Source organism: Lemur catta, chromosome 4, assembly GCF_020740605.2.
Source record: "Lemur catta isolate mLemCat1 chromosome 4, mLemCat1.pri, whole genome shotgun sequence".
Classification (NCBI taxonomy): Eukaryota; Metazoa; Chordata; class Mammalia; order Primates; family Lemuridae; genus Lemur; species Lemur catta.
In genome coordinates, this window is record NC_059131.1 from 106,341,703 (window position 1) to 106,368,004 (window position 26,302).

General features: G+C 43.7%; 1 protein-coding gene across 3 annotated transcripts in view; it reads left to right on the forward strand.

Annotated features, from left to right (window-relative positions):
- Positions 1-26,302, forward strand: part of FAM114A1 (family with sequence similarity 114 member A1) — a 70,292-nt gene that overhangs the window by 37,089 nt on the left and 6,901 nt on the right. Inside the window, exons 4-12 of one of the 3 annotated variants that reach the window (XM_045550526.1) lie at positions 1,962-2,075; positions 2,197-2,303; positions 4,634-4,768; positions 9,220-9,372; positions 14,667-14,787; positions 19,928-20,019; positions 21,799-21,960; positions 22,801-22,940; positions 25,724-25,796. In XM_045550526.1, coding sequence (XP_045406482.1) covers positions 1,962-2,075; positions 2,197-2,303; positions 4,634-4,768; positions 9,220-9,372; positions 14,667-14,787; positions 19,928-20,019; positions 21,799-21,960; positions 22,801-22,940; positions 25,724-25,796 — 1,097 coding nt within the window. The remainder of the gene's footprint in view (positions 1-1,961; positions 2,076-2,196; positions 2,304-4,633; positions 4,769-9,219; positions 9,373-14,666; positions 14,788-19,927; positions 20,020-21,798; positions 21,961-22,800; positions 22,941-25,723; positions 25,797-26,302) is intronic. The other 2 variants (XM_045550527.1, XM_045550528.1) reach the window with 2 other exon arrangements.

Here is a 26,302-nt window from a genome sequence, read left to right on the forward strand (position 1 = left end):
AGGCAGTTTATACATACATATTCATGATCATTTGTGTTCTGAGACGGTGAGAAGCTGTTTTTCCCTTCAAAAAGAACCAGACATGGCCCTAACCTGCACGGGGCGGATAAAGTGAAAGAGAAGATAATAAATATGAGGTTCATTAAACCCTGAAATGATCTGAGGGAAGGCTGTGTACTCATCTTTCTCGTATAACTTAAGCCAAGACAGTGAAGCAGACGGTGCCTCCCGGCCTCCTCAGCTCATTTATTCCTTGATGCGGCTCTCAGAATCAGATGAGAATCATGGGGTGAGATCTGGATGTACATCATTTCCTTTTGGAAGACATATGTTTTTTTTTTTTAATGGCAGGGAGTATGGACTCAGTATGTAAAAGAGTTAGATGATTATATGCTATTACTTAAATGTGTTACTGAAACTTCAGTTAAGTTTCCATTGAAATGCTTGGAATTCACTAGAAGCTAGAGAGAATTCAAGTCTTAATTTTAGCAATTATAGAACATCTTCAGTTTTTCAAGTAACTCCTTAATGAGTTCTGATTGTGTCTAATGATCTGCACATGAAAAGAGAGATATTTCTATATGTAATTAAAGTTGTAGATAGGGTAAATAATGTTTCTTAAGTTTCAGGGTTTTCTGGGTCATGTATAATGACAAGTGGTTTCCATTGGATATAATTAGTCCTATATTTGGTAAATATCAGTGTCTTATTTATGTTAAGACCCTCTGATAAATAAGGTTACAGTTGATAAAATACTGCTCTTTGGGTTTGGGATTCATCTATGTTTTCCTCTTTCATATTCAGGAGATGGACAACTAACTCGTCATTTTAACAGTGCCTTCTAAGACTACGTGGTTCTATTTAGCTCTCAAGTCCTGCTGTGACTTGGGACTTATTAATACTGCTGCTGCCTTGTGTTTTAACAGCCTGAGGTTGCCCAGGTCCCTAGAGAAAGAAGGCTTCCTAAGGGCGATGTGAGTGTGTGACAATGGCAGCCCATGCTGCTTCTCCTCCAAGAACTCAGAGAGCCACTTGGGACCGTCAGTAGGCTATTAATTCCTTCATTGCGTTTGGCAACTAAGAAAAGCTATAGCTCATCATAAGGGTCTCAAAAGGGGAAGAATCTCTCCAGAATAAAACGTAGAGAAGGCCATTTCCGTATCAGGTTAAGGGTTGGGGTCTTCCTGTGTGGGCGGTAAGGTCAGCGGTATATTCACCCAGCAGTTATTGAATACTCACTGTGCTGCTCCTGCCCCTGCTCAGATGGCGTAAGACCAGTGCCCTTCAGCCTGCTGACGCTGCGAAAGCTTGTTTGGACCATTACTGCTTAAGACAGCTATCAGAGTTACGGAGTGACCTTCCTGGTTTCCTCACTGACTTGCCTTTTGATCTGGGGACGTGGGCTCCAGACCCCTTGTTCTCTGAGCCTGAAGGAATGCCTGAGCCTTGGAAGGAGCATGTTGAGGCTCCGCTGATTTCAGTTCGAGCAGTATTAATCAAGCACCTGCGATGTGCTAGGCCTGCAAGGAATGAGAAGGCGGATGAGGACTGTGTGCCGTGAGGAACTCCCAGAGGAGCAGAGGGAGTGAGACAGGTCCGCCATGCAAAGACAGCGTCTTCGGTTTGGAACCCCAGGTGGAGAGCAGGGTGGCTGAGCAGCAAAAAGAGAACAAGACAACATCTGGGAGGACTTCATGTACATTTATCTCACTTGCTTCTCACAGTAACCCCATGAGGAAACTGAGTCACAGGGAGGCTAGGTAACTTCTCCAAGGTCACTCACCCAGCCAGTGGCGAAGCTGTGCTCAGATCAGAACCGACGTCTGAGGGAGCAGGCATTCCTCTGCTCTTGACCACTTTCTTTCAATCAAGATGTACATCTACAACTTTTATAAGATTAGAAGATCTGCAGACCATGGATTTCCAACGTATCCATGAGCCATATTTTTATTTCCCAACAGGTCATGGATTGACAGCAGTCAAGGAAAAAGCAGGAGCCACCCTACGGATTCATAGTGTAAATTCTGGATCTTCTGAAGGGGCTCAAACTGATACTGAAAACAGAGTCCCTGAAAGTGAGTGGTGTGTTTACTTTGGGTGTTCTTGGACTTGGGCTTTATTGTACCATGTGCATGACTGGAAGGTCTCCAAGTTAGGATCTGCAAAATGAACTCTAAAAGGATTTTTTCTCTTTAGTAACAGATGTGACTGCAGATCAGGGCCCTGCAGAAAGCCCACCCACTTCTCCTTCGTCAGGGTCTCAGGGCATGCTGTCAGCCATCACCAATGTGGTTCAAAACACAGTAAGTCATTAGCTGCTTCCTCTCTGTCCCCGTGTGTTTCCCAGGGCCTTCTTTTGATATTTCTATTTACTGATGACCTAGATGCATCAGAGAAAAGATGGCCTTGCTCATAACTTTGCATTATGGGCTTTTTGATGCTTTCTGCTACAGAGTAGGAATAACCTTGTATCCAGAATAATAAGGACAAAATGAAATATGTTTTAGGTTTAAAAGAAAGGAGCTGTTCAGTGGAACATTTTTCAGTCTGATTTAACAGTGTCCTTTCTAACTGCAGCAAGGACAGCCTCTGGTTGCAGGGAGAGAGAAGTCTTTGTCAGAGCTGGGACAACTGTTTTTCCTAAATGGTCTGTTTCTCTTAACCCTAAATTTGAAAAATCATAAAACCATTCAAATAAAAAAGTACGAGTAATGAGTCAGGAATAATAGCTTGGATATGTCTCTGAAGTGTTTCCAGACACAGATCAACGTTCTTGCTCCATCCCTACCTCCTAATTCCCACTCTCCCCCAACTCACATCACCCTAAGTTTACCCCCCAGATCCCTGCCTGCCTCTTAAAAGAAGCTCGATGTTGACAACAGCACACTGATGAGTAATGAAAAAAGGAAGAAGCACCTCGACTGAGAAGAGGCAGCTTGCTGGTGCTCAGGGTCAGGAGGAAAAGGTTTATATTCTAATACATAGAACCAATTAACTAGTTTTTATACAATATGGTTTGCATCCCATTTTTCATTTATTTATAAAAACACAAACGTGATTAGCCCTCACCGTGTGCCAGGAGCTATGCTAGATGCTGGACATCGGCTGGCAAGCAAGAGGGCACGACATCCTGGAAGACTGAGGCAGCTCGGCAGATAAACGCAGTGTAGCATGGAAAGAAATGAGGGCTATGGACAAATGTAAGAATATCTTACCCAGACTTTGGGGTCAGGGCACTGCAGAAATACAGAGAACGCCCGCTCTCCTCCTTGCTGCTTGAGGACTCTGGACTGGGTAGAGTGAAGGAGCAGCAGCAAGTATGTTTTTGGAGCCAAGTAGCAGTTCAAGTCAGGCACCCCCACGGAGGAGTCTGTAGAATTGGGGATGGGGAAGCTCCTTCAGGGTCTCTGGTACAAGACACAAATTCACAGCCTGTCTGTATGACACGGGGCACTGTGTGTTTGCTTTGGTATCTTCATGTTCCTTTCTGTGCTCTCTGCAGCCTCCATGACCCCCTTTTCCCAAGTGCCAGACACCCACCCCCCAGGTCTGCCTTACTAAACGTCCCCATTTTTCTTTGTGCTAAAGTAACCCCTCATGGGATGGTAGTAGACAATAAGTCAGATTACACAGAAGTGTGAATGACTGATATCCCATCGTCCTCCCAAAGCACATTCATTTGAAAATCCATTTCACAGCATGATTATTGATCGTCTCCGAAATCTGAAAACAAAGTCTAAATGCCCAAGATGGACGTGACTAATAAAGTATATTAATTCAATGAAATTGAATATTGCTATTGATAATTATGAAGATTGGAAAATGCATATAGTTAATAATATAATAAAATATAATTTCTACCTTTTTGTATATGGTGGGAAAAGCACAGATGTATGCATATTGTAATTACAGTTACACAGTTGAGATGTGTGTACAGAAGAGTTCGCAAGGAAATATACACAGTTCTGTTCACTTGAATAGTTTATGTGGGTAGGTCTTGGTTATCTTAATTTTTTTTCAAGAAGATAGTGGCTGACAAAGGTATTTATAGGGGGATAACTATATAACAGAACAGTTTCTAAAGCCAGAAGTACATGGAAATCAACCTGTCTTAGTTCATGAATGTACTAATTAATGGCAGTTATTGCTAGTTTCTGAAAGTATGCCAGAGCTGTCTGACACAGCCTGAAGGTCCTACGCTCCAAGGCCTTAGATTAAAGAATTCCCTAAATTAGCAAGAGTATTTGACATTTTAATGGACTGCTCCAAATAATTCTGTTACTTCATTTAAAAATTTTTCAAATGAAAACAGCAACTAGGTCACCTGTTAATTTCATGTCTGAAATACATATCTGTTCATACACAGCGTCAGTAAACTTCATCCCTAATGTGCTGTAGTTTTTTTCTAAGCATCATTTTTAATAACATTGTATGTCCTACAAATTATATAACGTTTGCTTTTCCAAAGGAAAAAAAGAGGATTAAACGGGTGATAAATCTGATGAGAAAAAATTGTGACTTTATATTGATTTTAATATCTGAAGGCAGATAGTGCCACTTACCTAGGGGTTGCTGACTGCTGTGAAGCAGCAAAACCTGGAACTCCAGGCTCATGCAGGCGTCTCCTCCACAGGGAAAGAGCGTCCTGGCTGGAGGTCTCGATGCTCTGGAGTTCATCGGCAAGAAAACCATGAATGTCCTTGCGGAAAGTGACCCAGGCTTCAAGCGGACCAAGATCCTCATGGAGAGAACCGTTTCCTTGTCTCAGGTTGGAGTGTATACTGTTGCAATCTTCTCTTCCAGTCAGTAAAGTAAATAAATTTTTGTCTGTCTTTTTGAATAGGGGATTTAAAGCACATAATCCAAATTCAAATGGCACCAAAGAGTAGAGAATGAAAATTGAATTTCTAATACACCTCTTTCCTCAGCCACTCAATTCCTCAAAGGAGAAACCACTGTTAACAGTTTTCTTATGGAGTCTGTCCGAGCTGTCACCTAGATATGAATATGTGAAGAGAGATACAGGTACTCTCATACATATAGATATATGAATGCACATGTAACTATACATACATACATATATACATATCTATGCATGTTACATGCATGCACATACATATACACACATACTTTTTCAACCAAATGGTGGCATACTAATCATACTCTTTTATACTTTATTCACTTAATAATTTCTTGAAGATTGTTCCATGTATGCCATTGTATGTATCCCAGCTCAACCATTTCTTAGCTGCATGACCTTGGACAGGTTACTTAGTTCCTCTGTGCCTCGGTTTACTCATCTGTACACTGGGTATAATGACAGTACTTACTAATAACTTCGTTATGAGGATTAAATGAGTTAGAATAGAACCCAGCTCATACTTAGCACTTAGAAATGTTAGTTGTTGTTGTGGTCATTGTTATGTATCAATATATGAGGTGGAAATGGTATCTTATTGGAATTTTAATTTCTGTTTCTCTCGATATGTGCAAGGATGGGCTTCTCCTCTCACACTTCCAGCGCAGCACTGAAGTTTGCCAGCCCTCCTTAAGAAACATAATAATCTCTTTGCTTACTCATGGTAGTCAAGAAAATTAAAAATAATATTTATTTTATTTTCCAAATATCAAGCTCTAACATTGAACTTGCCCTTCCAGATGGCACATGCCAGCCTATCCCCACAGTGCAGGCATGCCCCACCCACTTCCTCTGCGAGGGCCGGAGACACCAGGTCTCTCCGTGCCTTGTTAAAATCAGGGGCAGCTGATGCAGCAGCAGATTTTGTAGACGTCACAGTCAGGACCAGAATATCTTCTCGTGGCTGGGCACTAGGAACCCGTGAAGGCTGCCTTCACATGGCACTGAGAGCATGTGCACGGCAGCTCCCCGAAAGCTTCGGCTTCGGGCTGTTTATTCTCAGCTCTTCCAAAATAACCCAAGTATGACCACTCTGATGTTATGGCCCGGGTAGGGACTTTGCAGGATCATCCAGGCGATCACCCTCCTCTTCCTTAAAAAAGAAGAAAGATTAGTATTAGTGAGGTAATTCACACTACATGTTGTAAAAGAACAGCCCCCCCCATATCCATGAGGCTTAGGACCTTGCGTGCCACAGTGTGCAGCAGGAATATGCCTACTCACATGGGAGGCTCCGTCCCAGGGAGCTCTCGTGGGCAGCTCTCTTCGGAGCCCACATCTTCTGGCTCCATTGTCTTGAAATCCTTTAATTCCAGCCTCAGAGGGGAGGGCAAGATGTGGAGGGCCACATGGGACAATTGAGGACCAGCGCTGGAAATGCACATGTTGCTTTCACCCTCGTGCCCTTGGCCAAAACTTGTCACATGGTCCACCCAACTCAATTCAGGGGGCTGAGAAATACTGGTTAGCCGTGTGTCTAGGAGCAAAAGAATACTTGATGAGCACGTGGGAATATTCTAGGTAAGATGGTGATGAGGTGAGAGAAATGAGACTGAGCCCAGAAGCTAGCTCACTCCATGGACTGTTTGGCTGTAACATGAAGAATTGGACTAGGTTAGTTTCCCATATTACTGTAACTTTTGTGCTACCATCACAATTTTTATCACATCTTCATGTAATCTACTGTTAAAAGGTAGCACTGCTCATAGAAATATGTCACCCAGGAACCACACAAGCCATCTGCAGTGTGTGTTCTAATCGCACATCTGAACCATTATGGCAGGAAGTATGGTACGGAATATTCTGGGGCACCCCTGAACATTGCACCTGCAAGTCACATGGCCTGCTTAAGCTGGATCACCACAACACTACTGATCTAACCTCCTTCCGAACAGTAATACGTCATCCAGCCAGCCAGCCATTCCACACACGCACCTTGCGTGTCCACTCTGTGCCAGGCACTGTTCCGAGCACTTGAGATACATTGGTAGCCAAAATGGATGAAAATCCCTGCCTTTAAGGAGCTTTTGATCTAGCAAGGAGAGACAAACAAACACTATTTAGTATTTTAGAAGATGAGGGTGCTGTGGAGAAAACAAGATGAAGCAGAGCAGGAAGAGGCAGTCAGGAGGTGGGGTGAGGTGCAGGTTAAATATTAAGGAGGACGATGAGGGGCCTTATGCAGATGATGACATTAGAGCAAATACTCAAAGGAGAGGGCGGTTGACCATGCAGAAATCTGGGAGACGCTCATTCCAGGCAGAGGGCCCGAGGCAGGAGTGTCTGTGTGTCTGGTCTGAACAAGGAACAGCAACGTGCTGCATGGTAGGCGGGGGAGGGAGCCAGGGTGAGACTGGTGAAGAAACCAGCTACGGCCTGTCTCAGTCTCGGTCTTCCCAGAAGCAGACACCAACATGGGCTTAAATGTGCAAGAATTTCATTAGGGGAATTGCCTACATGAGAGAAGATGGGGAGGGAGCCCAAGAAGGCTGGGAGAGCCATTAGACCAAGATGCAGGTCCCTCCCCAGTGAAGGGGAGAGGGAGAGAGGATTGGGTGACGTGTCCTAGACTGCTGTGCAGCCTGAGGAAGGCTGGGCGAAGCCATGGGAGAGTCATTCCGTAAAGTCTGCTGACAAAGGAGTTCCCATCTCCTAGGAACTGTCTGCCTTAGTGTCCCTACTGCACCAGTGATTGGTAGGGAGGAGTCCTGGGAGGCTCAGGGATGGATTTCAAGCCCAGCCACTGGGCCCTTGGTCACTTATGCTCCTGGGAATAGGACGGTGGTCTGCAGGGCGCTCCCCTACACCCTCGCCAGGGGCAATTGCAATTGCCAGTATCTAAACAAGACATAATGGTGGCTCAGATCAGCATGGAGGGCTGGCAGGTAGTGATGAATGCCTGATGCCGGGTGTAATTTGAAGATAGATCCAGAGTTTCCGATGGAGTGAAAGTGAGCTATGAGATAAAAGGAGTCATCAAGGATGGCTCTAAGGTCTTTTGAGTAACTGGAAGAATGAAGCTCTCATCCACTGAGATAGGGCAGTCTGTTATATTTTCCTTTATACACTAAAGAAATACATAACTGTACAAACACCCTAAATTGCATACATGCACTACCTCAGTTGCTCCCGTGTGCTGTCACAGTGGTACAGGGAACACTCTTTGAATACACCGGGACAGGTGGTGCTGGAATCTCACCAGTGTAAGTCTCCACGGCTTCCCTCCCAGGAATTCCTCCAGGCCAGAATCACGCTCACTGCTGTTGAAACCCCTCCCCTTTTCTTTCCAGAGGGGAAACAGAACCATTGTCCCTTGTCAAGCTGTTTATCCCATAGACAGTTTTAATTTCAGTCCCTGTCTTTGAGTGAATCCTGCCCATTCCAAAGTGATGTTTTCCTTTTCCCTTCAATTCTACCCCTTCTTCCCTCTACCCCAAAGGACAGATTTAGAGATGGAAGTTGGTGTGGAGAAAGGAAGCAATTCCCTTGTCACTTTGTTATTTTATTTTGTTACCACCAAGCCCTGAGATCAGTGGGGGTCTTGGGTTTTATTGCAAGTGTTAAAAAATTCACGGTGATGACTTTATTGGGTTGTTTGGAAAACTCTAAAATTCAGAGCCTGTACTAATTTAGTCTTCAGGACAGACAGGAGAGAGAATTCTCTCTGAAGCCCAGTGGGTTATTGGCCAGCACCCTAAAGAACCCAAAAGGAGAATGAGACTGATTGTTTTATTGGCACACAATAAAAATGAAAGTCTGCTCTTCGGTGTTCTTCCCGGTGTGACCTTGTAGTGGTGGCTGGTGTATTTATGGGGCTCTCCACAGAAATTAAAGAACCTATAAAGTTAATGCCCTAGTAAACTTAATGAGGCATCAAATAAAAGATGCTTAGAATCAAAGAAAGCAAATGCAGAAAATTAGGAGTAACTGATGGACTTGGGTTCATTTTGTTGTCTTTTTATTTAATCACCAAAAAATAACCAGAGAAAAATTTTTAATGTGGATAGGATTTCCATCAATACTTTTGGAAACCAGCCTAACAATCTATAAGCTAATAGTCTTAATTGTATTAAGCATCTGATAACAAATACATTATGAGTTTATATGCTTTGTTTTGCCTTGCACATTATGAACGTGTGAAATTCAAAGTGGAGCATTATGTAAAAATTATCAATAGCATCAATCAAAGAATCATTCTTTAGAAATTCCAAGGTGACCGAAATCCACCCTTCTCCAATACAAAGTCAGTCCTCCCTCCCGGTCTCCCCCATCCAGTGTACGGACAGCCTGTGTTTCTGCAGATGCTGAGGGAAGCCAAGGAGAAGGAAAGGCAGAGGCGGGCGCAGCAGCTCCCGGCCCAGAGAGCTGCGCACTACGGGGTGCTGTTCGATGAGTATCAAGGTCTGTCCCACCTGGAAGCCCTGGAAATTCTGTCCAGTGAAAGCGAGAGCAAGGTATGTCTGCACTGCTCATTTGAAATAGCAAGGTCTTTGATGTGTTGTCTTAAACATGAAAGAAACTAGAAAAGTCTGCCATTAAAATAGCTCATTTTTAGAGCCTCATTATTGTGCTGAGGTCACAGATACACCCCAGCCTGTGCCCCTCAAGCTCCGTATTATCTCCTCACTGTCGTGTGCCAACCTGTTACCCCACCCCAACCCCAAGAGAGCCAGCACAGGAGAGTCGCCACTGCCCTGCACCGGGCTGCTCAGAACCACGGCCACCAGGCTCCGGCCCTTGCCTCCACTTGGTAAGGTAGCACTCAGATGGGAGACGCCCCGCGAGCCCCCGTCTTCACTCCTACCCAGTAAAAACAAAGCACCTGATACTTCTTTTAGACGGCAAGATTTTAATGTATTTTGTTTTATGGTCTATATAGTTATTTATTTGGCCCCCTGTTAGAATGCCTGGGCCACAAAGGGCAGAATTATCTTACTGAGGGTTAGAGTTCTATTTGAGAATTCCCCCATGCAGAAACCTGGGAGACCCAGCCTGCCTTGCTCGTTCACACTCCCCCGCTGCAACCCCCAGAAAACAACAGATGAGCAGCGGCATCAGCAGGGTTTGGTGATGTTCCTTCCTTAAAGGTTCTGCAGTGAGATGTGAGAGAGAGAGAGAGAGAGAGAGAGAGAGAGAGAGAGAGAGAGAGAGAGAGAGTGTGTGTGTGTGTGTGTGTATGTCATTACTTAGCGAGCGCTTACATGGCGCTTAGTCACTATTCTAAACACCATAAAACTATAAACTCACTTAATTGTTTATATGGCTCTTTCCTGTGGCTGTCGGGCTGACTGTCCTCTGGGGTCGGTTTCCAGTGGAGGCCACAGGACAGTACCCTCTGGACCTCCTTCGAGGGACGGGCCTTGGGCCGTTCTGGTGACATTCCCTGCAGAGGGGCAGGGCCTCAGACAGGAAGCTGAATTTGGAAGTGAGCCTTCCAATGCAGAGCCGTTTCTGACTCGCTAAGCTTTGCGTGTGGGCTCTGAGGAGGCGGTTCCTGAAGCCTAAGCAGGGAAAGACCACCCCTGCCGGGGAGCCACCCACAGGCCCCAGACAGGATGGAGACGCCCTTCCCCAGCCCACACTATTGAGTCACATGTCACTCTCTGTGTTTATTTCCTTTTTTGTGAGCCATGAGCCTTCAGGGAGAGTCTTGTGGTTAAAACTGTTCAAAGATAATTTAAAAAAAAAAAAAAAGGAAAAATTGTGATTCTCATACAGATACAAAATGACCATGTTTTAAAGAATTTATTTAGGTCATTAATTAAATGAGGGAACCAGGCAGATATTATAACCAGTTCAAAGGAAAAGCCAAAGAAGCACCGATTTATATGGAGTAAGGGAATGTTGAAGTGAATGTGCGACAAACCTGGTTTAGACACAAACCTGGATTTTCCACAGCAGGGGAGGCTGTCCCCCTGCTCCCCAGAATTCACCCACATGTCCACAGACAAGAGTGAGTGTGCACTGTTACCAGCTGTCTACAATTCAGAGTTGTGAAGTTGCTCCCGTGGACTCAGAATCTGCTAGTCCAGTAGCCCATGCTCTAGTTAGTGCAGTTCTCCGCTGAAGCACAGGTTTTCCCTGCAAAGGTGGGGTCTACAGTCAGACATGTTAAACACCATGCAGTAGCCGTATGGTTTTGGACTCCTCTTCCCTCAATATCCTTATCTACAAAATGGGAATAATAATGAAACCTACCTCATGGGGTTATTTACAGAATCAAATGAGATAATCTGTGTGGAGCTAGTAGCAGCATGCCTAAAACATAATAAGCACTCACCAATGTATATATAATGATGACATTTGATTTTTATATGCATTCTTATGTTATATGTATTTGTTATTGTTATTAAAAATATTACAGAGGCCAAGCATGGTGGCTCACACCTGTGATCCCAGCACTTTGGGAGGCTAAGGCAGAAGGATCACTTGAGGCCAGGAGTTCAAGACTAACCTGAGCAGCATAGCAAGACCCTGTCTCTACAAAACTTTCAAAATATATGTATTACAAGGGAGCATGGCCCCCCTGTAAAAACATTACCAGCTATCATGGTGGAGAGAGATTCCGTTCCGACTGTTTCTATCACAGGTTTCAGCTGTGAAGCAGCCCTTTGGAAAGGAGCCCCAGAGGACTTATGTTGCTGGGAAGGAAATTTGGTCCTTTGAGAGATATATTTCCTTCTGTTTGCACACTGCTTCCGTAAGCTCTGCTTGCTTTCTCTAGCCTGGAGGTTTTTGTGGTATTCATAGTAAGGCATGCAGAATTTTTTTCTTGACTTAGTAATGATGGTTACTGGGTGCTATAATAAACAGTCCTAAAAATGTATGGGTCCAAAACAGTTGAATTTATTCTTCACTCCTATAACAGTCCGAGACAGGAGTGCCTGGTCAGCAGGCAGCTTCCTGCATTTAGGGGTGGAGGCACCAGGCTCTCTCCCTCCTGTGGCTCACCAGGCCCCTCCCAGTGTACACAGGCCTCCAGCAAGAATACAAATGGAGACCTAGACTGGGTTTGCCAGATTTAAAAAATAAAAATACAGCCTAACTAGTTAAATTTTAACTTTAGATAAACAGTGAATTTTTTTTTGGTATACATATGTCCCATGCAGTATTTGGGACATACACTTATACTGAGAACGTATTCATTGTTTATCTGAAATTCAAGTTTAGCTAGGCATCCTATATTTTATCTGGCAATTCTACATAGACCAAATATTTAAAAGTTAAAGAACTTTTAAAACAAGCTGTTAAAGAAAATATATTTTGTTCTCCTGCCTTGACAAACATCCTTTCAAATGACCTGGAAGGCCACCTTCCCATTCAGCATTCTCAGACTCCTCAAATTTCCACAGCCCCCTTCAGCCTGTCCCTTCCTCGTGTCCCCAGCTCTGTCTCTCCCCTCAGGGATCCTGGTGTGCATGTGTGAGGATGCCCTAGTTCAAGCTGCACCCATGCCTCCTGCAGACAGCCACTCTTGGCTGTCCCCTGGGCCCAGTGGGACACAGGCCAGTGGCATGGCCCCCGCGAGGAGCACCGCCTAGGGAACTGGCCCATGCAGGCCATGAGAGAGAAGCCGCAGTAACCGGGAGAGTATTCTGGAAGGGAGAGTACAGGCTCTGGTGGGCACATCCCTCGGGCCTTGTGGACTCCCCTGCGTCCGAGTCTAAAGGCAGTGTTGGACCTCACCGTCCTCCAGGGCATTATCATCTTCTGAATTGCACCAGCATCCTAAAGACAGTGTAGAGGGGACACTCCCAGTTTTTAAAATCTTGGCCCAGAAATGATGCACATCATCCCTGCTGACATTCCATTGGCTAAAACTCAGACAGTGTAATGGAAATATAAGGAACTCTTATTATTACCATTTGATTAGATTGATTCTAGGATGGCAACAGGCATGGCAAGGTGGTGTTTAATAAAAGTTATAGAAACACTAATCATTTTCATTGCCATTTTACTTACTAGTTAAATAGTAAACGAAATCCGCAAAATGGCAGCACACACCACCTTTTAAGGAGAAGATTTATAAGGCAGACTGCCTACCCTTGTGTCTGGATGACACTTAGCACAGTGCCAAGCGTACAGTCAGCATTCCACAAATATTTATTGAGGAATCTGTGATTATTTATTATTTGTTATTGGATTGAACTAAAGATTCCATGCATTTCGCCTTGGCATAATGGAATGAACTAGGAGGAAGCAAGAGATGCTATGATATTAATAGAAAGATGCTAACAAAAAAGTCCTAGGCTATAAAGAACCCTTCCCAGGAGGTGCCCAAACATAAAACCCCAGTGTGTGTTCCCTCCAGGAAGATTGCCATCGCCACAAGAACACAGGAAACCAAATGTCCCACACGCCTTACATACATTTTCACTAAGCATTGTATTCAAACACATCTATAATTACTGGTAGAAAACTGGTGTTCAGAAAATACACGTGAAGCAGGAACGTGATGTGCACGTATCTGGGACCCTGACGGCAGCACATGCGTGTGGGAGCTGAAATGAAGCCTCTGAGGTCTGGGCAGCAAGGAGTGTCCTGGAGCCACCGTGCAGGGGCGTCTGCTGAGCCCTGTGCTGACGGGTTTTGTGCTGATGACTTCCTGCCGCGCCTCCTCCAGCCTCTGCACTGACTGCGTTGTGGAGATACACGTTAGCAAATTTTAGGAAAGTGGCATTCTGGCATCTGGGATGCCCTCTCCAACTCTCTCACTCATCCCGATGCGTGGCATGCGCATCTGCTACCATAACGAGTATTCAAACGTATTCCAGAGAGGACGGCAGCTCCTCTGCTGGCTCTGCCTCCAGAGCAAGTGTTCAGCCTGTAGAATGAAAACGTAAAACCTTACTATTTTGCAGTCCTACTTCACGTTTTATCTGGTGCTCCATGCCCTTTGACCATTTTAGTAATTCAGATTAATCTTCAGAGGATGACTGCCCCTTTGTACAAATAATTTTTTAAGTGGGTACAGAGGACAGTTTCAAAAGAGGGGCTCTGAAGACAGTGAACAGGGACGGCATCAGTCCAAGTGTCACCTCCTCTGTGAAGTCCTCCCTGCACACCCTCTCGCCTCCCCAGTGCCCCCATGTGCCCTCCATTCACATCTGTTGTGGCCGTTCTTGGTGGACACAGGCCTCCCTCCTCTAGCCTGCAACATCTCAGAGAGGGAAAATGTGTCTTGTGCATTTCTGTGACCCTGGTACAATAACTGACATCTAGCAAGAGTATATGTGGATATGTATAACACTTATGTGTGTCCGTGTGCATACACACATACACACATGTATGTAAATATTGAGCATCACTCTAAGTATTTTAAGTACATTATTTCACTTAACCCTCAAAACCAGCTTATAAGGTAAATGTGGTTAATCCCCATTTTACAAACAAGGAAGAAAGGCTTAATAAATTACCCAAGGTTATAGTAAGTGAGGAGCTGATATTTGACCCCAGGGTTGACGCCAAAGTGTGATAGAGAAGCTACCACCACCATTTATTTAGCATCTACTGTGTATTTCATATTCTTTTTCTCATTTACCCCACAAAGGATCTTGCTTTAAAAATAAGAAAACTGAGGCCCAGAGGGCTCATGGAACTTGTCCAGAGTTGCAGTTGATACGCAGTGAAGCCAACAGCATTGCCTCCCACACATGAATCCGTCCCAAGGCAGACTGGGGACAGCTCTATGGAAACGTTGCTAATGAGAAGAAAGATGACAGTTACGCTGACCTATTTCTTTTTTCAGGTTCAGTCATTTTTAGCATCACTTGATGGAGAGAAGCTGGAACTCATAAAAAATGACCTAATTTCCATTAAAGACATCTTCGCAGCCAAAGAATTAGAGAATGAAGAGAATCAAGAAGAAGGTAAAGGAAAATAAGTTAAATAGCAAGAGGATCTGTTGGCACAATCCTTATGAAACTGCTGTTAACAAACACAGCCCTTTGGGCAGGGTGGAATTCTCCCATTCAAGCGTTCCCCCTCTGTGCTTCTAAAACATCCTTGGCATCTGCTCATGGTACATTGATTTAAATCCTCTTTTTCACTGGGCGGGAACGCCTGTTATTTCTCTGATGTTCTGCACGATCCTTGGCACATCTCAGGCACATAATAAATGTCTATGGTGAAATGAGCAAAGAGTGCAGCATGCTAAACAGGGCCCTGATGACTAGAGTTTATGCCCCGCTTCTAATTTTTATCTGCTTGTTTAATATGATTCATGTTGATGGTGGGAAAACCTTTCAATGATTTCCTTGCATATTTTTCTTATTTTAATTTCTGTGTCTAGGAGTCAGAGTGTATTAGTAAGTGTCCTACACCCCACCTAAAAAGCACAGTTCTGACAAAGGCTTTGCCATTTTTCTACAGTGCACCAGGACGGGATGTGTTGGCTGGCAGTCACTGCAGCAACCCAGGTGCACACTTCCCAGTAGTCTCCTGGCCAGACGGTGACTTGACCCCAAGGAGACTAGAACCTATTTTATGAGAAGCAAGGCTTCCTTCAGAGGGGAAAAATTATTCTCAAAGTTGAGCCTGCTTAATGATTACTTTAGGCTTTCCATCTGAGAGTAGAGTAAACCATTTGTTATGTACCTGCAGAGTGATGTCTTGCTGACAGCGTAGCCAAGCACTGCGCCACAGTTGTTGCATGTAGGCTACGCTGAAGGGTCCGGCAGCCACAGACACGAGGCTGGCCTCTCCTAGAACCAGAGGAAGGGTCCCATCTGGAACAGTTTCACCACTCTTTTGCTGTATGGCCTTAAAAAAGTTATGTAATCTTTCTGAAACTCAGTATCTAAAGTTGTAAAATGGAAACAATGATATATATTCCCAAGGGCTATTTACATATGTTAGATAATATTTGTAAACACATATACTACAGTGCCTAGCACACAAAACTGCTCAAAATGTTAGCTGTTCTTATTATTTAAAGTGCTAACACAATGTCAGGAAAATAGCAAAGGTGCAATAAATTGCAGCTTTTATTTATTATTCTGCTTGTTATTACCTAGCATGCAAAGTAGGTAATTATTAACGATAATGTGCATTCATAAGTTGCTGGCAGTGTTTTGTGCCCAAGTGTGTTGCATCTTTTTTTCAGAGTTCAAACACAAGAGTTCAAATGCTTGAACCTCAGCGCTCAGGGCAAAGTTATTCTAAGCATTCATAAACTGTCATTTAAACACCATTTCCCTCTTTAGCCCACATGCTGACCTTAGGTGCCTTCACTTAATGAGATTTATTCTCATTGCGTCAAAATAAAAGAATCAATTATTCTGAAGCATAGAAAGAGGTCAGTATCAAAGATACAGTTGGGGAATAATGTTTTCGAGCATTTGTATGTTTCTACAAAAGTCACGAAGGGTGACAGCCATGTCTTTTTTTTATTCCTGATGAAGAAACTAAAATACTAGATGTTAAAGGTCCTGAAGCTCTCATTGTAGGCCCAAGATGAACTAGTAGATGCCCCTGTCCCCAGACTTACAATCACCAAAAAGAATCAGGCTATTCCTCTTCAAGTCTCATGATGCCTGGCGTAGACCCTCGTCCTGTTAGGGACGTCTCCTAGACAGGATAAAAAGGATATCCCAGATTCTGCCCTGACATCAAGGCACTGTTGTTGCGATGCGGGTTAAAGCAGCACAGCACTCCACTTGGCGCAGCAGGGGAGAGAGGAAGCTTAACCCTGTTAAATAGAAAACGTTGCTATAGGTGATATGTCCCAGTCTGACTGTAGACATTTAATAAATCAGGATTTTTGAAGATCTCATTCATACACATGCACAAACACATACAAAATTGAAGTGCTCAACAGCATGCTTTAAGAAATGATAGATTTGTCTCTCCTTAAGTGACGAAACCCTATTATCCCCCATAATATATCCATTGTCCCAAAGGTCATATCCAGATTATCAAAACACTATTAATTTTAATTAACTTAATTTAATAAATAAATTGTCATTCAAACACTTAATGAAGAACTGGGAAAACAGAACAGAGGTGTTGTCATTACATTAATCCAGCTATGATGGAGTGTCACAACTCCAAAAAGGGTTAAGGATTGCCCAAAAGCTACAGAGGCAAATCTTATCACTGGAGGTGGACAGAAAATCCAGGAGCAAAATTCTGGGAGAAAACAGCATATTCATCAAATTTTTTCCTTGTAAGCACTTATATTCCTAAAAGCCTCCTAACAACTAAATAATTTATTTGATACTCTCAGAAAATGTAATAAACTGTCATTTTTAGATAAATTTAATATCAGTCTCCTCTGCAGTTAATAATGTTAGCTAATGATTTGCATGTTTGTCTTTCCAGCAGAGTGTAATTTTATCACACTGCCGTAGGTCTCTAATTTGATTTACCACGGCTGAGAAGAGATTTTTAAAGGCCATTTTCTATTTTTATTGCCTTGGTGAAGATCTTGGCTCTGTGCACAGATCAAGAATTATAGTAATAGGTATTCTTCATTGCAACATTTATCATCACCTGTTTTTATTTACTTCCATTTTTCTCTATGGTTTTTTCCCCTAAAATATTCACTAAAAGTTAATCTCCCTATGCTTATATCTGTGTAGCACATAAGCATTTATTTACATAAAACTTTCATGTTTACAAAACACTTTCAGATTTGTTGTAGTACCTGGTCCTTATAACAACTCTACCGAGGAGAGAGGCAGGGTCATTATCCTCAATTTACAGAGCAGGCTGTGGAAGCTGAGGGAGCCCTGTGACTGGTCCCAGAGGCGGGGAGAACCCACACCTCCCAGGTCTCAGTCCAGGGCTCTTTGTGCCCTGCAGCAGTGCCTCGTGCAGAATGAGAAGGAGCAGGAAGTATAGGAAGGAGATCTTGTCGATGCTGCCCAGGTGTGGCCCCGCCCATCTAACTTGCCTACCTGCACCTCTGCCCACCATCAGTGGAATCTCTCTCTCCCTCTCTCTCTCTCTCTCTGTCTCTGACACCCTCTAGCCCCGCAGCTCTCCCTTTGCATGGCTAATGCATTCTTATTCTTGAAGGTTCTGTTCAGGCATCGCCTCCTCCAGGCTCACCACTCTCCTCCTCCAAGTCATTACTCAAATGTCACCTGCTTAGCTTCTCTGCTGTCTTAGTCCATTCAGGCTACTATATCAAAATACCACAGACTAGATGGCTTATAAACAACCAAAATTTATTTCTCACAGTTATGGCACTGGGAAGTCCGAGATCAAAGTGCCGGCAGATTCCGTATCCAGGGAGGGTCCCTGCCCTCTGATTCACAGACGTGCCTCCTAGGGACCAGCCAGCACCATGGGGCTTGTACTGGGGCGCTAATCCCATTCACAAGGGCTCCGCCCTCATGATCTTATCACCTCCCCAAGGCCTCACTCTTAACAGCATCACACCAGTGATTAGGTTTCAACACGTGCATCTGGGCAGGCGCAAACATTCAGACCACAGCTCCTCCGATTCACACCGCCCAAACCCCAGCTGCCTCTCTTCCTCTTCCTCGGTTTATCCTTCTCCATCAAACTTGCCATTTGACAGATGTGTTTTACTTATCTGTTTTGATTATTGATGTGTCTCCCTCTTGAGAATATGTGAATTACAGGTAATAATAAACCCATCTAAGCCAAATGTTTTTTTTGTTTGTTTGTTTGTTTTGAGACAGAATCTCACTCTGTTGCCCGGGCTAGAGTGAGTGCCGTGGTATCAGCCTAGCTCATAGCAACCTCAAACTCCTGGGCTCAAGCAATCCTCCTGCCTCAGCCTCCCGAGTAGCTGGGACTACAGGCATGTGCCACCATGCCCGGCTAATTTTTTCTATATATATTTTTAGTTGGCCAGATAATTTCTTTCTATTTTTAGTAGAGACGGGTCTCACTCTTGCTCAGGCTGGTCTCGAACTCCTGACCTCGAGCGATCCACCTGCCTTGGCCTCCCAAAGGGCTAGGATTACAGGCGTGAGCCACCGCGCCCGGCCTAAGCCAAATGTTTTGAACAAAGCCCTACAAGCTACCCTGGCTATCTTTGCGAGCTGCCGATTAACCATTCTGTCCATAAAACAAAATGGCCTATCCAGACAAGCGCTAGATATAGTCTTTCTCCACGGCTGGTGCTCCCTGAGGGCACTGCCTCCCCGGCTGGGGTACGGCGGAGCAGTTTCTTCTCAGAGGGCTGGAGATCGTGTGACCAGGCCAGGTCAGCGATGCTCTTCCTGTCCCCCAGACTCCTGGTAAACCCCTTGTGGAGTCATTTCTGTGGCACCTGTCAGACTCTTTTAAAAATGGCATTGCCTTGCATATAGATGAAAATGAGAGAAATTAGATTCTCTCTTTATTGCCCACCAATGATACTAATTTATTTTCATTTTATGATATATATCAATGTACCATGTATAACATCTGGTATATGTAATTAATATATTATTGTATGGTAGGTAATTTAATAAATTATTTATTCATTAAATATTCATTTTAGCACCTTTTATGTTCCAGGCACTATGTTAGATGCTCCGGATTCAGGAACAAGCAAAACCTACTGTCTGTCCTTCGGTAGCTGCCAGTGCGCAGGGAAGACAGATCATTGCGGAGTAGCGGCCGGGCGGGTCCGGGAGGCCTGGGCGGCTGAGGCTGACTCCGCGCTCGGCCTCGCCTGCGGCGGAAGGGCTGCCGTGCTGGGCGGGTCAGAGCCCGCTGTCGCCCAGGTCCCTCAGGCCTCAGAAGGGTCGTACATTCATTCATTCGCTCGGTCATCCTTTCAGCACGTAGCTATTGGCCACCTATGGCTGGGAACGAGACAGGCGAGGCCCGCCTGCCCTCTTGCTGCGGTGTCCCCGTCGGGCCGCGGGGGCCGGGCGAGGCGTCCCCAAGGCCTCGCTGCCCGCACGCGCGGGGGGCGCTCCCCTGGCTGCCGCGGCCCTGCCCTCAGTCTGCCCGGACTGCGGGCGGGAAAGCTGGGGGAGCTGCCACATTCTGAAGGATGAAAAATAAATCAGGCTTCTTACTTCTGTCATCTTCTGTTTCTAGGCTTGGAAGAAAAGGGAGAAGAATTTGCCAGCGTGCTTACAGAGCTTCTCTTTGAATTACATGTCGCGGCCACACCTGACAAACTCAATAAGGTCAGCACCATTTTCCCAAACAAACAGTATTTGCGAAAAATTCCCAAATTTTGTAAAATTGTAAAATTTTTTGTAAAAAAAATTGTAAAATTCCAGAGATCCACCTGAAATGGAAAAATCTCATATGGCACAGTGGGGAGAGGGGAGTTTGAGGTCAGTAGTCAAGATTTGAAGAGGCAACATAATAAAAAGTGATAGTAAAGAACATGTTATGCTGTTATGAGACCTGTGTTTTAGTTGTAATTTTACTAATAATTACCTGGGACCTTGAACAAGTCATTCACCTTTTTGTGGCAAAATAGAATGTTATATCAGAGCAGTGGTTATCATCAGGATAGGGGATGGAAGAGGGGGACAGAATCACCAAGGGGCTTTTCCAAATTCCACCTCCCCGTCTCCCTTGTAAACAGAAATGCCAGAATTAGGCAGAGAGAAGCACATTGGCCAGGTTAACCATGAATTTCCCCCACCTGGAATACAGGTGCTTCATCATGTCTGAGCACCTTCCAGCTGTAGCAGTCTGGGTTCCTCTAATAACACCACACTGCATAGTACAAGGTCTTGCTGTGAAGTTCCTTAAGAGGACACTGCTCATGAATTACCTAAAACTGTGTGATGTGTTTCCGTTCACTCTCCCGCTCGCTCCCTTTTTCCCCTTCCTTCTTTTCTGCGAGCCGCAGTTCATCTAGGCATCTGCTCATCAAGGTGAGTGAGGACGGGGCAGAATGCAGCGGTGAGGTGGCAGTGTGAGTAATGTCTCCGTCCCCGACAGGGTCACTGACTCTGCAGGTCGGTGACTTGAGCACGTGCAAAATTGCCGCCTGCATCTCCGGCAGCACCTGCCCTGGCCCAGAGGGGCCTGTGGCGGCTCCCAGATCCCACCGGCTTATTCACACCGTCAGGGTCAACCTTTGCCCTAAATCAGAACACACCAAGGACAGGTCTTTTGGGTTTTCTCTCCCCAGATCATCTTACTGTTAACTTGCCATTCAGCACGCTGACATACTAACTTCGACCGTTAAGCTTTAAGGTGAGAAGTAGGTTCAGCATAAGCTCAGAAACAATTTTTACTGAAGTAAACAGCTTAAACTATAATGGTAAAAGGTAGATGAGTCCGCCCTTTCTAAATTGAGGAAATAACAGGGGAGGTTGTTTTCTGCTCGTTTCATTCAGCCATGATTTTTAAGACCACAGGTCGCTTAAACTACACTTGTGTGAAACTGAACTCGACACAGAGCGTCTCGGGGTCCTCCCTGCAGCCCCGGCCTCCTTCCCCTCGAGGGCTCAGAGCCGTCCTTGCCCGCCCCGCATGGCGCGCTGTTAGCTTCATGAAACATTAAGAGCTTCACGAGATATGTCAGATGAGGAAATTGGCTTTAGCCATGGCCCTGGCTCAATTTCTAACCTGTATTTTAAAAAAATACTGTTATTCTTTTATAGTTAGTCATGAAAAGTGAAAAGTATACCATAGATTTTTCAATGTGACTGTCATTTTTATTCTTATCCGAACATCATTTTAAAATGCTTTTTAAAGAATCCTCAAGTCCTGCCATGTTCTCTCCATACTTTCTATTCTGTCTCCTTTTTCCTACTTTATATCTACCAGAAATCAACATCAAGGTTATCTTTTAAGAGGGCTGAGGCATTGCCACTTCACCCCCTCAGCATACGGTGATTCTTCCTTGAAGGTTTAGAGACACCTGACTCTAGTCTTGGGGCAGGGGTTGCTTAGTTTCCACATTGCACCGTGACTGTGTTGCTTGGCTGGGGCCTTTGCAGGCCATGAGAAAAGCTCGCGCCTGGGTGGATGAGGCTCAAACCACGGTGTCAGTAGATGTGGCGAAAGACCCAGAGGAGGAAACGAAGAAGGAAGAAAAAGAAGAGAAACTTGAAGGCCCTCAAGAAGACAAAAAGGAAGAAAAGAGAACTAAGACTGTAGAGGTAAATTTATTCTAGATTGTCCATCTCCAGGACAGTAATATTATATTCATTTTATTGGCATTCCAATTTTAAGTGAGGAGAGGCCATGTCTCTTTCATTTGTACCCTGTTCCGTAATATAGAAATATGAATAGGAATGTGATAAACACTAAAATTTCTCTATGCCAAGGCAATTCATGGCTTAGTGCAGATTTTATAGCTTTTTCTTTATAGCTTTACAATTATAATTTAAAGAGAAAGAGATCTTTAAGGACATAGTTGATTTATCTTTAGGGTAGATTTCCATCTCATATGCAAATGTGTTACTATAAAATGCCTTTATGCCTTATAACTAATGAAGTAATTGAAACTTTTTAAAAAAAATTTCATTGCTGCAGATTTTATTCTGTAGTTTAATAAATTTATGTGTGCATAATTTATACCCTGCCTGTGTTCAGAAAAGAAGTTTGCAATAACTTCATCTAACATTGAATTTTAATTGTAATGAAATTTTTTAAAATTAGATCACTCTCAGGAAAAATATCCATTGAGGTGTATTCATTCAGCCTCCCTTCCATACACCTTCTTTGGCACCTGTCTGCCATGTGCCCAGCGTAGCTCTAAGTATTGAGGACACAGCTGCGAAAAGGTTTGCCACATCCCTGGGGACCTGGTGGCACTTCCATTTTACAACACCATTCTACTTACCAAAGTCCTAGCCATGCCCATAATCTTTGGGTAAACTTTTCCATGTTGTATTTGGGTTTTTTAAAAGAATTCTATAATTTTTAATATCACAGGGTTTAAAACAAAAAGCACCTGCTCAGTGACTCATTTTCTTCCTTGTATTTATTTATTTCAGGAAGTCTACATATTGTCCATTGAGAGTCTGGCAGAAGTAACGGCTCGCTGTATTGAGCAGCTTCATAAAGTGGCAGAATTGATTCTTCATGGGCAAGAAGAGCAAAAACCAGCTCAGGACCAAGCAAAAGTTCTGATAAAGTAAATAATCGTTATTTTATTTCTGATAAATGTTACATCTAATTCTTAACTTTCCAATTCTATATATTTATGTGACATTCAGATACACACTCACACACAAATATCCTAGGCCTCTAAAGATTCAGATTTCAAGTCTTCCATTGTTCCATGGTCATCTTAAGAAATAAGGGCTCCTTTAAGAAATGCATTATGTTAACAAGAAGAAGAAGAAGAATTGACTAGGAATTATTTATGAAGAGATTAAAGGGAAGATACGCTAAATCATTCAGAGCCACAATAGTGCTTATTTTAATAGATCAAAGTCGTGGAAGTGCAGACTTTCGAGGACAACTCCATTTTCAACATACCATGTGAGTAGAAAGGAAACACTAACACAGTGTCTCAGCTGGCTCCCCAGAAGCAGACAGACACACTGCACGTTCCCGGGGACCAACGCCAGCTCTGCGTCTGAGCCCTGTAGTGATGGTGGCTCATGTGAGCCAGTTCCCTGAGGACTGCACCTGTGCACATACGTGCTGGCATGTACTGTGTTCTTCAATAAATAGTAGCTATTTACCAGTGTAATGAGTGAAATAAAAATGTGTATATATGTAACATATATGTATATGAGATCTAGGGAATATTTATACATGAAAATAGTCGGTATGGCGCTAAGAGTAAGCTCTTAACTTTTATATACGTGACTGTATATTATAATATAGAAAATTAGCACAGGTCCAAGTACCCTCTTGTTATTATACAGACACAGGAGCCAAAATCAGAGCCCTCTGGAAACATGTGGGGACGTACACACACACACACACGCGCACACATGCACACACACGTCTCAGCACACTCATTCACTTTGCCAGCTACCTGGTCTTTGCTTATCACCACGTTTGGCATTGTAGGTTGGGGAGAGTTTTTAGTGGAAGGACCTTTAAGGTCAGTATTAGTGTCTTTGTACTGCTGGCATTTTTCCTCACTTGTAAAGATTGGTAATTTCATCAGATTTTCATATCTAAGCATATAAAAATCAAATATAAGAACCACATAATACCTCCCTTAATATTCCTAGGAAGAATACGTACTCACCCTAACATATAGAAGGAAGAGGAAAGGGCAAAATAGGAAAAGTTTAAAATATTGAGGACAATATCTAGGCACTATTTTATCTTGGCAGTACCGATTTGAAAGCGGGAGGCTGGAGTTCAGAAGTCCTTGAGTGTGGATAGGATAGGATAGGATAGGAAAGGGTAGGGTAGGAAAGAGTAGGTAGGGTAGGGTAGGATAGGATAGGAGAGGGTAGGATAGAATAGGATAGGAAAGGGTAGGATAGGATAGGATAGGATAGGAAAGGGTAGGGTAGGATGGGGTAGGATAGGAAAGGGTAGGGTAGGATAGAATAGGATAGGAAAGGGTAGGGTAGGATAGGATAGGATAGGATAGGAAGGGGTAGGATAGGATGGGGTAGGATAGGATAGGATAGGATAGGAAGGGGTAGGATAGGATGGGGTAGGATAGGATAGGATAGGATAGGAAGGGGTAGGATAGGATGGGGTAGGATAGGATAGGATAGGATAGGAAGGGGTAGGATAGGATGGGGTAGGATAGGATAGGATAGGAAAGGGTAGGGTAGGACAGGAGGACCTTACTCTTAGCTCCTTTCTGTCCCAACCTTACAGCCTGCACCAAGCCCTTGATTGGTCTGTGCAGTAGGTGCTGCCCCACCCACCTGCCTAAGAGCATAGACAGAATGGCTCTGGGCTACCCTGGCCTTGCTCTCAACCCTTTCTGCAGATAAGCTTTGGATGGATGGGTGGATGGATATAGCTCATCAAACCTAAGTACGCAGGTTAGATAGGCCCCTACTTATCAAAACAAAACTTACCTCTACTAACTTTACTTTATCTTCTAACAATTAAGATTCTTAACTTGGGGTTATTGTTTTTCCAATAGCATTTTAATCACTTTTTATAAAAGTTATATATAATAATTGTTAGAAAAATATCAGACAATAGCCACATTATTAGGTTATTAGATTGTTTTCAGTTTTTGTCATCCATAATATTAGGATAAATATTGTTTTGGTTAAATATTTGTGTCCATCTTGCATTATTTTCTTGCCATAAAGTCCTAGAAATGCAATGGCTAGAATAAACTTGGAATTTTGATATAATTCATAAAAACATATTCTACAAGATCTCTGTTTTGAGTCATCTAATAAAGACATAATCAAAGTATCAAGAGACCCGAGTCTGAATCCCACTCTCCTGTGCACCACTGTGTCCTGAGTGGGCTACTTAACCTAGAATGTCAGTTTTTTCATCTGTATGTATTAATAATAGGAACATTAATATAACTCGTAAGGTCACTATGAGTATTAAAAATGATTAGGCATACAAAAGTACTGAACATAGTGCCTCAATAAATGTTCATTATTATTTTAAAATGACCACGAAGCTGGAGAGAAGCCACCTGGCAGGAGTTTGTACCTCTGTACGTGTGGAGCTCCAGCCTGGCATCTTCCTGCACTTGATTTTGATTCTAAAAAGAGGTCAAGTGAGTTAGATGAATATTCTTTCATTAAGCATGAGAGAAAACCAGGATTAGCTTAAACCATGATTGTGAACCATGGAAGATTAGTGGGGGAAACTGTCTGATTGCCCATTTCTGTGTAGTGGCATTTCCAGGTGCGCCTGCTGTCCTTTTAAACGTAATGCTGTGTTAGTATCAGCAGTTGTCAGACAGCGAAATTGTTTTACCTTATTGACAACCCCCAAACCTCTCCTTTCTTGTTTCAGATTAACTACTGCAATGTGCAGTGAAGTGGCCTCCTTATCAAAGAAGTTTACGACTTCTTTAACCACTGTTGGGGTAAGATTACAATATTGACTTTTTTTCACCTTTTTTAAGGGCCGCAGATCTGCAAGGGGCTTGGAGGCAACGCGGGAGACGCAGCACCGTCTCTCACGGCGCGTGACACAGGCTGTGACCAAACCCAGTCGGGGCCTCAGGGCGGCGCGGGGCCTCTGATGGGGTCCAGCCTGCAGCTGCCGTCCCCGACACGCTGTGGGGGGGCTTCCAAACCGCCACGGGCCTCATTTCCTTTATGTTTTTTTAAGTGTCAGATGAAGGTTCCTTCCACTACAGATAGATAGCTATATCTGTCATATATATAATCCAGGAATCTTTATTAAAATAATGAATTTTGAATATTTTCATTCACTGTTGCCCTCAGAGCCTATCTCATAAGCCATACAAGAAGTTTCTTGGTTTTATTGTCACACTCCAACTTTAATTGAAAGAAAAATGTTACCAATGGGCTTAAGTGTTTCTATTCTCAGGGTAACAACTTCGCAGGGCTCAGCATTCATTTGAAG